Genomic DNA, 16,149 nt, shown 5'->3' with positions numbered 1-16,149 from the left:
TGGCTTCCCAAGCCACAACAGTAGCTTCCACACTACCATACGTCTGCAAGCCCATCTACTAGTAACCCGACCAGCTCAGTCAGCCTTCCTGCCGGTCCCAGTCCGGTTCCTCCAAGTCCACTCACCTCACAGCTCATTAGCTGCACCAAGTAGCTTCCGTGCTACCATCCACCTGCAAGCTCATCTACTGGTACCCCGACCAGCTCAGTCAGCCTACCTGCCGGTCCCAGTCCGGTCCCTCCAAGTTCCTTCTGGTCTCATTCCAATGTCTCAAGTTTCCAGTTCCAGTCACTCATCACCAAAGGCAGTTCTCACTGCTACCCACTTCTTATATTAAAAGAGCTATTCATGTTACCCATGGTTCCAGTCCACCCGGCCTCCAGTGATTCCAGTTCATCACCTGAAACAGGTAACTCACTAGCACCAACTGTGACGCTACCAACTTCTATACACGGCTCCCAGGCCACACCAAGTAGCTTCCACGCTACCAGCTTCTCCACACGGCTCCCAGGCTGCACCAAGTAGCTTCCACGCTACCAGCTTCTCTACACAGCTCCCAGGCCGCACCAAGTAGCTTCCACGCTACCAGCTTCTCCACACGGCTCCCAGGCCGCACCAAGTAGCTTCCACGCTACCAGCGTCTACCCACGGCTATCCAGCCGCTCCACGTAGCCACCCAGCTACCAGCGTCTACCCACGGTTATCCGGCCACTCCACGTAGCCACCCAGCTACCAGCGTCTACCCACGGCTATCCAGCCCCTCCACGTAGCCACCCAGCTACCAGCGTCTACCCACAGCTATCCAGCCGCTCCACGTAGCCACTCAGCTAACAACGTCTACCCATGGCTTCCCAAGCCACAACAGTAGCTTCCACGCTACCATACGTCTGCAAGCCCATCTACTAGTAACCCGACCAGCTCAGTCAGCCTTCCTGCCGGTCCCAGTCCGGTTCCTCCAAGTCCACTCACCTCACAGCTCATTAGCTGCACCAAGTAGCTTCCGTGCTACCATCCACCTGCAAGTTCACCTACTGGTACCCCGACCAGCTCAGTCAGCCTACTTGCCGGTCCCTGTCCGGTCCCTCCAAGTTCCTTCTGGTCTCATTCCAACGTCTCAAGTTTCCAGTTCCAGTCACTCATCACCAAAGGCAGTTCTCACTGCTACCCACTTCTTATATTAAAAGAGCTATTCATGTTACCCATGGTTCCAGTCCAGCCGGCCTCCAGTGATTCCAGTTCATCACCTGAAACAGGTAACTCACTAGCACCAACTGTGACAGTCTGCTTGGAAGATGTATGGTACTACTCGCCTCAAAGTTGGCTTTAATAGTCAACATACTCTTTATTTAACTTTAGTGTGCAACCTGGACTTACAGAGTGGACAGGTCCTATTCCCATTCTATGAGTGTCACAGGAGAGGCATTACATCCATCAGAAATGGTCCTTGCTTCTGGCTGGAGCCTGCAGCCAGGATTGCTGCTGCAGTGCTGCCCAGAGAGTCCCTCTGACACTCCAGACAGGCACCCTGCAGTCTGAACAGCCGATTGGAGCACCCTTTAGGATACTCTGGTCAATGCTGCATTTACCGGAGCTTGCGGCCCTGCCCCTATGCTTGATATGACATCATGTGCGCAATGTCATGACATCATGTGCACAGAGGGCAGCCGCCATTTCCATCCATTATAAACTATTGCAATCTACCCTTGACTACTCTGCCATGTGGTCCAGGTTGTCCCATTCGGTTACTCTTCTTCCCTATATATCATATTGTCTGAAATGTGGAGCCCCTGCAGCTTTCATTTGGGGCCCCTGGAGCTTTATGTGGGGTGCTCTGTCTATCAGGGGTGCTCCCCCCAAGTGCAAAAAAATATATATTTTTTCGGTGTTTGTGAATTGTGTGTGCAGTAGCCTCACGTGCATCAACAAAGTAGTGCCAAGCTTGCGCCTGTGTCATAAGTAAAGGGCCGGCTGGCTCATCCGTTAAAGGGTGTTGTAACCCCCAAAGTGTACTCCAAATAATTATAATATATTTTTTTTTTCTGTGTTTGTGAATTGTGTACGCAGTAGCAGCACATGCATCAACAAAGTAGCACCAGGCGTGCCCCTGTGTCATACGTAAAGGACCGACTGGCTTGACCGTTAAAGGGTGCTGTAACCCCCAAAGTGCACTCCAAACAAAATAAAAAATTATTATCTGTATTTGTGAATTGTGTGCACTGTGTCCGCACGTGCATCAACAAAGTAGCGCCAAGCGTGTGCCTGTGTCATAAGTAAAGGGCCGGCTGGCTGGACTGTTAAAGGGTGGTGTAACCCCCAAAGTGCACTCCAAACAAAATAAAAAATTATTTTCTGTGTTTGTGAATTGTGTGCACTGTGGCTGCACGTGCATCAACAAAGGAGCAGTGCCAAGCGTGTGCCTGTGTCCCATAAGTAAAGGGCCGGCTGGCTTGTCCGTTAAAGGGTACAGTAACTGCCAAAGTGCACTCCAAAAAAAATATATATATTTTTTTTTTGTGTTTGTGAATTGTGTGCGCAGTAGCCTCACGTGCATCAACAAAGTAGCACCAAGCGTGCGCCTGTGTCATAAGTAAAGGGCCGGCTGGCTCGTCTGTTAAAGGGTGGTGTAACCCTCAAAGTGCGCTCCACAAAAAATAAAAAATTCTTCTTTTTTTTCTGTCTTTGTGAATTGTGTGGGCTGTAGCCGCACCTGCATCCTCAAAGCAGCAGCGACAAGCGTGCGTCTGTCTGTTAAAGGGTGGTGTAACCCTCAAAGTGCGCTCCACAAAAAATAAAAATTCTTCTTTTTTTCTGTCTTTGTGAATTGTGTGGGCTGTAGCCGCACCTGCATGCTCAAAGCAGCAGCGACAAGCGTGCGTCTGTCTGTTAAAGGGTGGTGTAACCCTCAAAGTGCGCTCCACAAAAAATAAAAAATTCTTATTTTTCTGTCTTTGTGAATTGTGTGGGCTGTAGCCGCACCTGCATCCTCAAAGCAGCAGCGACAAGCGTGCGTCTGTCTGTTAAAGGATTACATCGGTGACAGCATCCAAGTAGGCATGTCAGACAGTCCGTACCTGTACTGGCAGGAAAAAGAGGCAATTTGGAGGCCCCTGTACAAACTGGCTCTATTTTACCTGAGTTGCCCCCCTCCAGTGTGTACTCTGAAAGTGTTTAGTGCAGCCGGGAACCTTGTCAGCGAAAGGCGTAGGAGGTTGCTTCCACAAAATGTGGAGAAGATGATGTTCATAAAAATGAATTATCAACTCTTCCAGGGAGACCAGCCTCCAGAACGTACAGAGGGATCTGTGGTGGTGGATTCCAGCGGGGACGAATTAATACTCTATGAGGATGAGGATGTACACAACACTGAAGAGGATGCGGAATCGGTGAATGAGGAGGATGAGGACGACATCTTGCCTCCGTAGAGCCAGTTTGTGCAGGGACAGATTAATTGCCAGCTTGTTTTGTGGGGGCCCAAACGAACCAATCATTTCAGCCACAGTCGTGTGGCAGACCCTGGCGCTGAAATGATTGGTTTGTTAAAGTGTGCATGTCCTGTTTATACAACATAAGGGTGGGTGGGAGGGCCCAAGGACAATTCCATCTTGCACCTCTTTTTTTCCTTTGCATTATGTACTGTTTGGGGCCTAGTTTTTCAAACTGCCTTCCTGTCTGCCACTGCAGTATCACTCCTAGATGGGCCACGTGTTTGTGCCGCCCACTCGTGTCGCTTAGCATAGTCATCCAGCTACCTCGGTGCCAGGGTCGGCTCTAAGGGTGCTCGACCAGTGCGGTCGCACAAGGGCGCCACCCCTAGAGGGCGGCACCCTTCCCCAGCATCCCGATTTCAGCGGGACAGTACTGTATTGCTGCTCCATCCGCGGGCCAAAGTGGCCCGCGGGTGGTTTAATTGGGAGGTTGGGGACTCCCACTGCCGCAGCTGTGCGGCAGTGCCGGACCCTCGGAGTGTGAATGGATGCCGCGCGCATGCGCGTGGCATCCATTCACTGACGGAAGAGGGCTGGGAGAAGCCCAGCCAGTGACGGATTGCTGGGCTTTACCCCCAGCCTGACGTTATTTGGAGGCGTGCCATGCGGGCACGCCTCCAAATAACATCACATAGGGGGTATGGCCTATGGTAATTAGGCCACACCCCCAAATTCGGCGGTGAGAGGGCGCCATATGATGAACCGGCACAGGGTGCTCTGACCCCTGGAGCCAGCCCTGCTCGGTGCAACCTTTTGGACATAAAATCACTATTGTGAGGTATGAGGTGTTCAGAATAGACTGGAAATGAGTGGAAATTAAGGTTATTGAGGTTAATAATAGCATAGGAGCAGAAAAACCAACACATTCTGTGAATTTAGCTGTTTTTATGCTTTTTTTCAAAAAAATACAGATCCAAAACACAAAACCCAGAACCCAAAACACGGAAGGGTAGTTTTGGCAAGACCAATCCAGATCCAAAACACGAAGAAAGATCCAGATCCAAAACCAAAACACAAAACACGAAAAGTGGCCAGTGCACACCCCTAGTCTGGTCACATATATTTATTTGTAAATGAATTAAATGAAAGTATATCTATACAAATGTGTAATAAATCACAGGGGAATTGTACAGATGTCTAATACCAATAATCATACATATAGTAAACTTCAGCATTTATACCAGTATGGCTTTTGCCCTTCTGTTGAAAGTATACGTCAATGGTAGTAGAACATCCGGTGTGTAATAATCTTTTAAAATCATTTATATATCCCTTATAAAATATACTCTCATATACTAAAATATGGCTCCTTTAATCCTTGACCACTATTGTCTTTAATGTAGCAACATGTTAAAAGTGGATATGCAGAGTACTGCCAGAGGTGATTGATAAGAACAGAGGTTTGCAATAAAATGCTCTTGTGGCAAAGTTTTTCGACTGATGTGCAGCCTGATGCCTCCGCTTACTTCATGTGTTTACCGCCGGTAAGCTGATCGTGGCTCCGTCCTTACTGCTGTTTAGGGGCAAGTGTCCCTGCCTCCAGTGCTTTCTCCTCTCCCGGCAATATAGTCCCAGTGTGTCCTGGTCTGGCGTTTAACAAGGGGTGTTCTTGTGCTGTCTTCAGGCTTCTTTGTGCAGCAGGGTCATGTCACATATAAGGAAATCCCTTGTTCGTAGTCACTGTATATCTTCCTTCTAACATGTTTCATCAAATGCCTCCCCCTGGAGTTCCAGGGTCAGGTGCAGCTCTCTACGGCCCTGTGCACTCCATGGAAAGATGTACTCAGGGGCGTATCTACCCATTGGCCAGGATGGCACTCGCCAGGGGCGCCGACCAAAGGGGGGGCACCGCCCGGCAGTGCCACCAGTAGCCAAGGTGTGTACAAGTCCCCCGGCCCCACAAGTGTAGGGCAGACCGCAGTGAGAGCGGTCTGCCCTACACCGTTTACAAACACACAGCCGCCAGCTGTTTGTAATAGCAGCCAGCTAATGAGAGTCAGACAGACTCTCATTTGCTGCTGCGCCGTCCGTGAAGGGAGCCGGCTGGAGGTCACTAATGAGCTCCGTGTGCCGGCTCCCCCCGCAGCATGTGATGGGAGAGACGTCATACGTCATGAAGAGCGGCCAGGACTCAGAGCAGACAGCGGCGGTCGCGTCAGGAGCGGGGATCAGGTAAGTTGAATTTTTTTTTGTTCTTTTTGTGTGTGTTTGTGTGTGTAAGCCTGGCACTACAGGGGGGGCACTGAAATAGGGGGTGGCAGCTACTGGGGGCACTTTATGGGGAGGTGCCCATTACTGGGCGGCACTGTATAGGAGTGGCCACTACTGGGGGCAATATATGGGGGTGGCCACTACTGGGAGCACTGTACAGGGGTGGCCACTACTGGGGGCAATTTAGGGGGTGGGTGGCCACTACTGGGGGCACTGTATAGGGGTGGCCAATAATGGGGGCAATTTAGGGGGGTGGCCACTACTGGGGGCACTATATAGGGGGGACTACTTCTGGGGGCACTGTATAGGGGGGACTACTACTGGGGTCTACTACTGGGGGCACTGTATGGGGGGACTACTACTGGGGGCACTGTATAGGGGGGGCTACTACTGGGGGCACTGTATAGGGGGGGCTACTACTGGAGGCAATGCAGCATAGGGGGGATTACTACTGGGGGATTACTATTGGGGGCACTGGAGAGGGGGGGTTGGGGGGCGCCAGTCCATTACATAGCCAGGGGCGCTTGGATCACTAGATACACCGCTGGATGTATTTTATGCTAAACACACAGGATTACACCAAATTTCCTTTGTAAAGAAAAAGGTGTACCAGATGTTGTGCCCCTTCTTGTTAGTTGTGATCAAAACATAAAGAATAACTACATTCAAGAATATGAAATAAATGTAATAAACAATGTATTTAAAAAATCAACAATAATGTGTGCTACCCAATGCAATTTTTTTATTTTTGTGGCCTCCAAGAGAACCTTCCTGTCCTCTCACTTGTCTTACTGAGCCAGAGCTGCTCTGTACTTATTTTTCAGAGATGGAGAAAACATCTTGTTTCCCATGCCCTTTGAGTAGAATTTAATTTTGGAGCTATAGAATGCTAGCTCATGGCCATGGCCTTCCAGGGTTTCAGATTTCTTGTGGTGTCAGTGAGCGCACAGTAGGGAGCTTATTAAGCTCCCTGCGAATCACAGACACACAGGGCTGTAACTATTGTGGTGCAACCTGTGCCATGTTCATTATCATTCTCACTTGTAGCTTCCTCTTATTTTATCCCCAGCACCTCCTGGCCTCCCCTATCTCTTCCCTGGTCCTTCCCCATTAGGCCATGGCCCTTTTTCGGGTGTGTTATCTCCTGATTTAAAAAATAGGGGGGGCGCCAATGCTCTTTCTGGTACAAGGTACCAAAAAATCTAGTCACGGCTCTGCAGACACAACACTATTCTCCTGTGAGTACAGTGCTCAACTAAGATGGCAAGGAGGAGGAGGAGGGTCAAAGGGGGCAATTACTGGGGGCTGTTGTAACATATGCTATCATAGTAGTTACAACCATGAATGCAAGCAGAACAGCAAAGAGTTATTTAGGGCTCTATTCATCTAGAGTGACTGTTACCCTGAATATTATCAGGCAACATTGTGATGATTTTTTTTATCAATTGTTAAATTTTATGGCTACTAGTCAGCATTTTTGTACGCAGGGAAAGTGGTTGCATTAACACGCTGTCCCAGGGATGTTGCAAAAGGCATTGTTTTCGGAATTCCAAAAGCAAAACCTTCTGCTTTTTCTTCTGAACATGTACAGTCATGCGCTCGCGAATAGTTTCCGTCCCTGCTTTGCGGTGATCGCCGAGTGTAAGTCCAACTCAATCCTGTTAAAACTGTCAAAATTTTGATTGAAATGTGTACACAGGCTTTATACATTTATACAGGCTGTACAAATTTATATTTATGTGCTTTTATATTTAAAATGTATATATACATTTTAAATATAAAAGCACAGAAATATAAATGTATACAGACTAATATAAAGCCTGTGTACACATTTCAATCAATTTAGAGAGTTTTGACAGGCTGGAGCTGGACTTACACTTGGCGGTCACCGCTAAGCAGGGGCGGAGTTACAAGATCCTGCAGTGATGTATGTGAAAATTTCCCTCTGTCCCTGCAGTTTTCGGGATATTTAAGGATCTGCTTCATATAACGCCATTCTGAGATGATGGTATATAAAGCAAAGATTTATTGAGCAATTTAATGCCTTTTGCTTTGCTGAATAGCAAAATAACATTAAAGCATGGTAGAGATCAATGGCTTGACCCCAACAGGGCGGTACTATGTGAAAATGGGAATTAATGGAGAAGACAGTTGCGTTATTTTCTCCATTATCCTTTTGCTGAATAGTGAAAAAACTTAAAAAATGCGGAATCATTGCTGAATAGATCCCTTAATGTGCCCAATGTTGTTCACATGCGAATGAGGAACTGAAGTATCATCTGTACATACTATACATTCTGGCTACTGCTAGGTATGGCTTGGTGGTACATGTGTAGTGAGCAAACCCATCGGTTAAAGTCCTCCACTGTATTATATAGCTGGATTGCACCTTTTCAGCATGTGAAGGGCATAACTAACATAAGACTCCATTATGGGTAGGGTCCATCTGCACTCCCGGCTGCTACATCACCAATTGCACAATATGTAGTAATATTTGTCTCATCCAACTGCTGAAGTGATATTCTATGACCTGGAGGTGTGAATGGCTGCAGGGACACGATGTGACTCTTTTCCTTGAAATCTTTACGTCTTTTGTGTGTAGAGGTTATTATTGTATTAGGCTTGTTTGGCTTGTCAGCCTGAGTGTCTCCTGTATCACAGATAATGTCATTCTCTGACCCATTAGTAACCAAGAATAGAATTATATTACAGTAATCCTGAGAAAGCAGGAAGTATAAAGGAGAACAAAAAGCAGGAACATTGCCCATGAAATATCATTAAACTTTAACATTAAATTTAAATGTGTTAAGCTAGCAGCACTTAGCACAATGCTTTCCAAGGATGTGGCAGCAGGTGTCATCCAGCACATTAAGGATTATATAGCCTACGTTGCCACCTTTTAAAATGATGTTAAGAAAAATTATGCAGGCAGAAATAATTGGGGAGAAAGAGGAAACACTGGTTTTTTTTTTTAAGATTTATAATTACAAATATCTATATTATATTCACAATTTCTCATTTAGAACAGTAAAATCACCATAACCATAAAATGTCCTATGGTTTCTTAGATTAAAAAGCATGACATACCCTCATACATTTAGTTGCATGACTGAATAAACTTACTTATAGGATAGGATATAGCCAAAAGTCCTTTCACTTAATCTGATTACGAAGTGTCCGATCTCTTTATTTTTCAGAAGGTCTTCTGATTCCCTTTTATGGAAAAACAAATGAATATTATGTACATGTGATCATTATTACATGTAGCAAAATGTGATAGATTGCAGTAAGCATTATTATTTATCACTTTGGCAGAGCAGCTAAAATATCTTGTGACCCCATTTATGGACAAGACCAATAATGACCTCATTCATTTCAGTAAATTATCCGGCAGCAAGGGCAAAAGGAGCATCATTCTATACATCAAGGGGTCACCGCCTGCAATAGCAGTGCTGTCATTTGGGTTAAGATTTACTAGGTTTTTTTGTTATGTTTATTGAACAATAATCATGGTGGTATAAGTATCTCCGCAAACCTTGATCTGTTATCATCATCTTAAGTGGGCGATAGTTCAAAATAATCAATTAAAAAATGCTTCATTCTTTGCATAAAGCATTTTACAATGGTCAATATTTTTAAATATTAATATTAATTAAAGAATTTTAACCTATTATTAAACTATTTTTTAACTAAATGGAACTAAGGTGCTCAAGGTTAAATAATCACTCTCTAATGGAAAAGGTGATTATATCTAAGCAGCTACCGTACTGTGGTTTGTCAAATGTGTTTTTCCAACTCCCTTCCCATGCATGTAAACAGTGCTTAAAGAAAACCAAATGGCACATAAACTGAAAAGATTTGCTTAAAACATTCTTTCATTTAACAAGTTATCAGAAAAAGAATTATAGATCTCTCAAAACATGCTAAAACAATACAATAAATGTATCATCATTTTTTTTCCATATACTTTTCAAAAATAGTAGCACGAACAGCCATACACACATATATCAGTGACTGTGTTCATCTTGTTAATCTCAGCATACAGTATGCCTTGATAAATCTGTGTCAAATACTTCAGCAAATATATAATATTGGCAATGAAAGCCGCTGAATTACAATTAGCAGCTCGCTTTATCAAAGCTACCAAAGCCTATCATTGGCATAAACGGATGTGTTAGCTGGTATAATATTTACTCCTGTATATTAAAGGTACCACCAGCAGAGGCTATGGTTGGCGGTAGCCATCATTAAGGTTTCCCCATTTAACATGGACAGGTATCCTCCAATCAGTATGGCAGTCAGGATGGCAATAGCTGCTTTATTATTAAATAAGAAAATATTTTCTGCCTATTTTTTTAATAATTTTTTTATTTTTCTCATTTGAATCTGCAACTGGAAGCCCAAGTCCAGGTCACGCATGCGCTGAATGGACTGCTACTGGTGGAACTAGTGGTAGTAACCGTCCTTCTAACGCCAGTCAGTATTCCTAGGGATCTCAGTATCACTCAGCTGCCCAAGGGATATTTTAATGGTAAAAAGATTTTCTGTCACTTCTTAAATAAGCTGTTTGAAGTGTCGATGAACAAGTTGAACACTGCCACTGATAAACAGTAGCTACCACACAAGATTTGCAGCTGGGGCTGTTGAACTAGTCCCTACTAGTATAACAACAGTACGTAGCTACTGAGGTGGTAACAGTCAATTACATTTTGAAATTTATCAACAAAACATAGATGCATGTAAAAATAAAAAGATTGATGGAAGAGAACCTATGTCATAAAGATACTTTATATAAATATGCTGGTCTCTAAAAGAAGTTTGATTATTTTTTTTTTACTCTACAATACCAGTGCCGCACCTTTTACTTCATGCTAGAAGATGGTGAGACATTTAGGTTCCTAAAGAGTTTGGACTGTGTTATAGACTGACATTACATTAATTCATATGAAGTGTGGTAAAAGCAATAATTATATAATATGGGACATTTTTATACTGTTCATACTCATATAGCTTATTTTGATGAGTGTGTGTAGAAAAATGTTTGCTCCATCATATAAATTTTTTTTATATTTTTTAACTGTTTGGGTCCATTTATTGTAACATATCTATTTATATAATACCTGTAAGTACTGTAAAACGAGAAGCAAAGTTTAACAGAGAGGATATTATATACAATAATCTCAAAAACTTCAAAGCTGGATCTACAGTGTCCTAGAAAATCCTTAGAATGTGTTTCTAACTCTTTAGGTGCACACACAACGATTTTTTGAACTATTATCGTTAAACGATATCGTTTAACGATAATCGTTTGAAAAAATCGTTCACTTTCTGAGTCAAACGATGAACGATTATTGTTCATGCGCGTTCACGTTTGTAGTTTGTAGTCTTTAGTTCAGTCAGACTTGTCAACTCAACGATTTTCATTAAGTTAATATGCAAAAATCATTTGTAGTTCATAAAAATCGTTCATTACATTTAAATGAACATAGTAAATGAACAACTTTAGTAAACGATTTTAGTTCATTTTTTCAAGGTAGAAAATCGTTTACTAAAATCATTCATTAACTCAGTCGTTGTGTGTGTATGCAGGTTTTTAGGTACATTTAACCACAAGATTCACCCAGCATAAACTGCCAATATTTATTTGAAATATAACTATTGATTGGTACTTTTAAAGCTCAGTTGCATTCAAAAAGATTAAAATTCTGATTTTGTGTTAATGCATTCCTTATTATTCCTCTTTAAAGTAATCAAAGAAGAGGGGGTGATATAATTTCCTTCACCTCTGGTTTCTGTTTTTATATGATTAAATTATGACAGAAGGGTGAAGTAGGTAATACCGCCGGCCGCATGGCCGGTGGTTCAAATCCCAACAGCGGCAGCCCGACAAGGGTGAAGATCCCGATCACCCCTAAGGTAAGTATCGCTAACCTAATTCCCCCCCTAACCCTAACCCTCCCTTAGGGGTGCCTAACCCTAACCTCCCTCCCAAGTGCCTAACCCTAATCCCCCCTCTAAGTGCCTAAACCTAACCCCCCCTTCCCTTCCCCGCAGCCTAAAACCCCCGGGGGGGTGCCTAACCCTAACCTCCCCCCAGGGGTGCCTAACCCTACCCCCCCTTCCCCTAGCCTAAACCTAACCCTCCCGGGAGGATGCCTAACACCCCCCTCCCGCGGCTGTCCGCGCCCGGCTTGCCTTCGTTCGGTATGCCGGGCGTTGGTCTTCTGACGTATGGTTAATGACAGGTGTCGAGTTTTCGACGCCTGTCACTAGTACCATGCCGGGATTAGAGAGTCTGGAAGCCGGCAGTCGGCATTTAGACCGTCGGCGTCCAGACTACATCCCTGACAGAAGTATGTAACATTTACAAGTACGGAGAAAGCAGAGTTTAACAGACATGAAACAAAATGAACAACTGCCTTAGACCCGCCCCGGAATTCATCTGAAGAGGATTAATAATTATCTATAAATATATAATTTAGATTTCTCCGTAAACCGAATGAAGTCTGCATTATTCATTATCAGATCTTATTTTGTTGTATTATTTTACTGTCTCTTTACTTTCTCAGAACTTTTTTTATGCATTATTCTTTCCTGTTCAATTTATGCCTCTCAATACTTATTATATCTCCTGTTCTTACTGTATGCCTTATTAACTTGTCTCCCACTCTGTAGAAACGGAATGGGTATGAAATATACCCGATTCCCATCAGCGGCAGCCCGACAAGAGCAGAGTTAGAAGCAGTGGAAGCCCGACAGCGCTGGAAATCCCAATCGTGGATAGGTAAGTATCTACTAACCTAACCCCCCTAACCCTAACCCTCCTTAGGGGTGCCTAACCCTAAGTTCCCCCCCAAGTGCCCTAACCACCCCCTTCCCCGCTGCCTAAGCCTAAGTCCCCCGGGGGGGTGTCTAACCCTAAGTCCCCCCCAGGGGTACCTAACCCTAACCCTCCCTCCCCCTAGCCTAACCCTAACCCTCCCGGGGGGGTGCCTAGTGTTCTAGTTCAAATATTCCCCTCCGTTTTTTACGTAGCCTTTGATGTTTATTATTGTTTTGTAATTAGTTTGAACTGCAACATCCTTATATCGTACATTGCTGTGGATTGTGTAGGCACTTTATAAATACTCAGTAATGATAATAGTGTCATATGGTTATACCACAATATTGCAAACTATAGCAAAAATAAATTAAGGTTTACACTGGAAAACAGTTCAAATTAGTATTTAACTATTTCACTTTAAGAATGAACAGTGCAAATTAATATAAATTACTTGCACAGACATTTCATAAGAAGTAGAATGTACATTAAATACAGTATTTCACATTTGGAACAGTGCATTATTCTATAAATAAATGCTCTGTTCCTTTACTCACCTCCTTGATAGGAGTCCATGAAACCACTCAGGAAGACCATCATCTGTACCCTGTTTTACTGGCAAATTCATTACACCTGGGCATGACATGCCTTTCTTGTCATTTTTAGACATACCTGGCTCAGTGCCTCTCTCTATTGCATGAACTTGGGACCTGCTTTGTATTTATATACTGTAGGGGAACATATCATTTGCCTATTTCACTTCTGCATTAACTCCCCTATTGTTTTAGGAATATAACATTATGAATTGAAAGCACAAAAGAAATACTGGTCCCTAAAGTTATTCAAGATCTTTGTTTAACAGTATTAACCAGTTGTAAAAAGAGAGAAAAAAATGTAGCTCATTGTACCAAAGCATTAACCACGAAAACTACTTTTCATGTATGCAAAAAGGTACGAAAGATGTAATAAATAACACAGACACAAGGGGTAGCATAGCACTGAGGTTCATGTTTTGCTTCAATGATTTAAGGACTATTGCAAATTTTAAAAATACCCAACTACTTATTATGTAAGCTTCACTGACATTATCTGTTGTTTACATACAATGAAGGCAGCCATTTTGTGAAATACATCAGGAGAATGTGGCCTATTATTTCACCAGGTACCATGACATCTTTGAGGCATTAAGCACAGTGTGTAGGTGACAGTTATACTTCAGTACCACACTGCAAAGTCCTATATATTCACACCTCCCAACATTGCCAGTCTACGAATCGGGAGTGTGGGTGGGTTTTGAAGAGATCATGTTCATTTTAATTGTGAGGGTGTGGCCAAGCCCGCGGGGTGCAACTAGCATTTTTCAAGCACTAGGCTGTCATGTACTCCCCTCCAAATACCAGTCATTGGGGTCTATTTACTAAGCCTTGGATGGAGTTAAAGTGAACGGTGATAAGGTACCAGCCAATCAGCTCCTAACTGCCACGTCACAGGCTGTGTTTGAAAAATGACAGTTAGGACCTGGTTGGCTGCTACCTTATCTCCGTTCACTTTGTCTCCTAACAAAGCTTAGTAAATAGACCCCATTATCACACACACTTGTAACTAAAGTCAGGCAGAGCAGCAGTGAATGGAAGATACTTTGAGGGCCAGCTTAATGTATGGATAATGGGGCAGTTGCCCAGCCCCCCCCCCCAATTACATTACAGCCAGTAGCACCCTGTTTGATCGCTATAGTAGTAGGGAAAAGGCACTGGCCACTTAGCCCATACATAAAGATGGCCCTGAGTTCGGGCAGGCTAGCTGCTGAAGTGACAGGCTGACACTGTCAGGTGGCGCAGGCTCCATTGTGGTTCTCCTCTGCACTGACTCTGAAGTGATGATGTCAGCGACTCAGCACCGGTGTAGAGAACTTGAAGAACAGAGGAGTCACCACACTGTGGCCTTGTGGCCTGCTCTATGGCAATTTCATTAAGGACCTTCCTTAATTTAAGGTGAACATATGTAACCCTTCTATATATATTACTGGTAGGGATATAGGGTTACTACTTAATAGGAAGTAAGTGCCTCCACCCAAACTATTAAAGGTTGTTTGGGAAACCCTGTAAATTAACTGGGTGATGCACAATGGTAAAATATGCAATCCTAGTGTAAATATATACACAGTCATTCAAGATGCATATGGTATATAGCAATGCTTTTATGTTAGATTTACCACCCGAGTCCTTTCTTCTCTTGCAGGAGGCCGTAGTCCGGGTTCGTTCCTGGATCACCACTATGTAAGTATTACTCAACAATTTGCTATTAACAGTTCTTATTCTTTAGAAGATGAAAAGTTAGTAACATGTACATATATTACACTCTTGCAATACAGTCTCGATTAAGGATTATAATATTACTCTCATCAAACAGTTGTACATAGAGTCTTTTACCCTTATAAAGTTCAGTAGTACCTATCAGGGAATGTCTCTATGAAATGTCCTTTGGTATTATGTAACTCCTTAAGTGAACACAAAGTCTTGTTTATGCATCCCCTAACTGGGGTAAACGTTTCGGCAAAATTAATACTTTCTCCGGGATTAACTTGCTCAGCAATTTAAAGTTATAAGGTAATCCGACCTTCCTGAAATGGAAAGATTCCCCTGTGGGATATAGTGTAGAGCCAAAGCAGTAAGTTATGTGCTATAGCAGTATTGCAATGTTTATAGGCTGCACAGGGAGTATTACAAGTGACTATGAACTCCTATTTCTCTGGAACAGTAAAATCCCTGATGATAATACTGCACAGTTTAAATAGTCTATATTCTGAGCTGCGGTTATGAAAAAGACAGTGCAAACTGCTATCTTGTTATAGAAGATTCTTCTTAATACTGCCAGTGCATTCCCATAATTTCTGTCCCTGTACAGCTGTTAGTATCCTTCCTTAGAAGCTAAAAAAAGTCTTACTGTCTCTGACAGCCTTTGCTGGAATGAAAAGCATAGAGCCTTCAGCACTTTAGGTGCTGTTGAAACCAAAAGTCTTTGACTAATTGACTGCTCCTTTAAAAATGTATAGCATTCAGTCTAAGTTGTTCTGAAGCTATATTTAACCCCTTTAGGGTTTAATGCAAATATATGCTGCTCCACTCCCTGGCATCTTGCCAAGTTAGTAGTGTCCTATACTATGTAGGCAACGGGGTAATGTGACCTGGGGTGAGTATAGGTTAACTGGTTACTCACAGTGCCTAGTGAGAGCAGCGCTGCTGCTGCAACTCACTCCAAGGATTCCCCAGCTCGGCTAGGATCACCCCCTCTCCCCTTCTTAGGAACTAGAAGGGGCTTCCTCTTCCTTTGATGCCGCTGGCCGCCGGGTTACTCCCCCAGTGCTCAACTGATGCCGGCGCCGCGTCACCACTGCTTCCGCTGCTGGGTCCGCCTCTGGCTCTGACACGCCCAGAGACCTCCGGCTCCACCTCCCTGGCAGACGCCGGCGCCCAGCTTACACGGCCGGCTCCTCCTCTGATGACGCTGGTGCTTGGTCACTGCCGACCATTTCCTGCCGGATGCAGGAGTCACCAGCGCCAATCAGGCTTGCCCTCACTGGCCTCCGCTGTAGCTACCCAGCGCTCTCGCTTCCTTAGCGCCTGATGAGTAGCA

At 44.0% G+C, this 16,149-nt stretch overlaps 1 protein-coding gene across 1 annotated transcript in view; it reads right to left on the bottom strand.

Annotated features, from left to right (window-relative positions):
• SH2D7 (SH2 domain containing 7) overlaps positions 1-13,186 on the bottom strand; it is a 54,159-nt gene extending 40,973 nt beyond the window's left edge. The window contains exons 1-2 of the mRNA XM_088444058.1: positions 13,074-13,186; positions 8,820-8,909 (exon numbers count right to left, since the gene is read on the bottom strand). Of these exons, the coding sequence (XP_088300184.1) occupies positions 8,820-8,909; positions 13,074-13,186 (203 nt within the window). The remainder of the gene's footprint in view (positions 1-8,819; positions 8,910-13,073) is intronic.
• Positions 13,187-16,149: the final 2,963 nt, after the last annotated feature.

Source organism: Taudactylus pleione, unplaced genomic scaffold, assembly GCF_031769625.1.
Source record: "Taudactylus pleione unplaced genomic scaffold, aTauple2 ptg000019l, whole genome shotgun sequence".
Taxonomy (NCBI): domain Eukaryota; kingdom Metazoa; phylum Chordata; class Amphibia; order Anura; family Myobatrachidae; genus Taudactylus; species Taudactylus pleione.
Note: the sequence above shows the minus strand (reverse complement) of the source record. Positions and strands in the feature narration are given on the sequence as shown.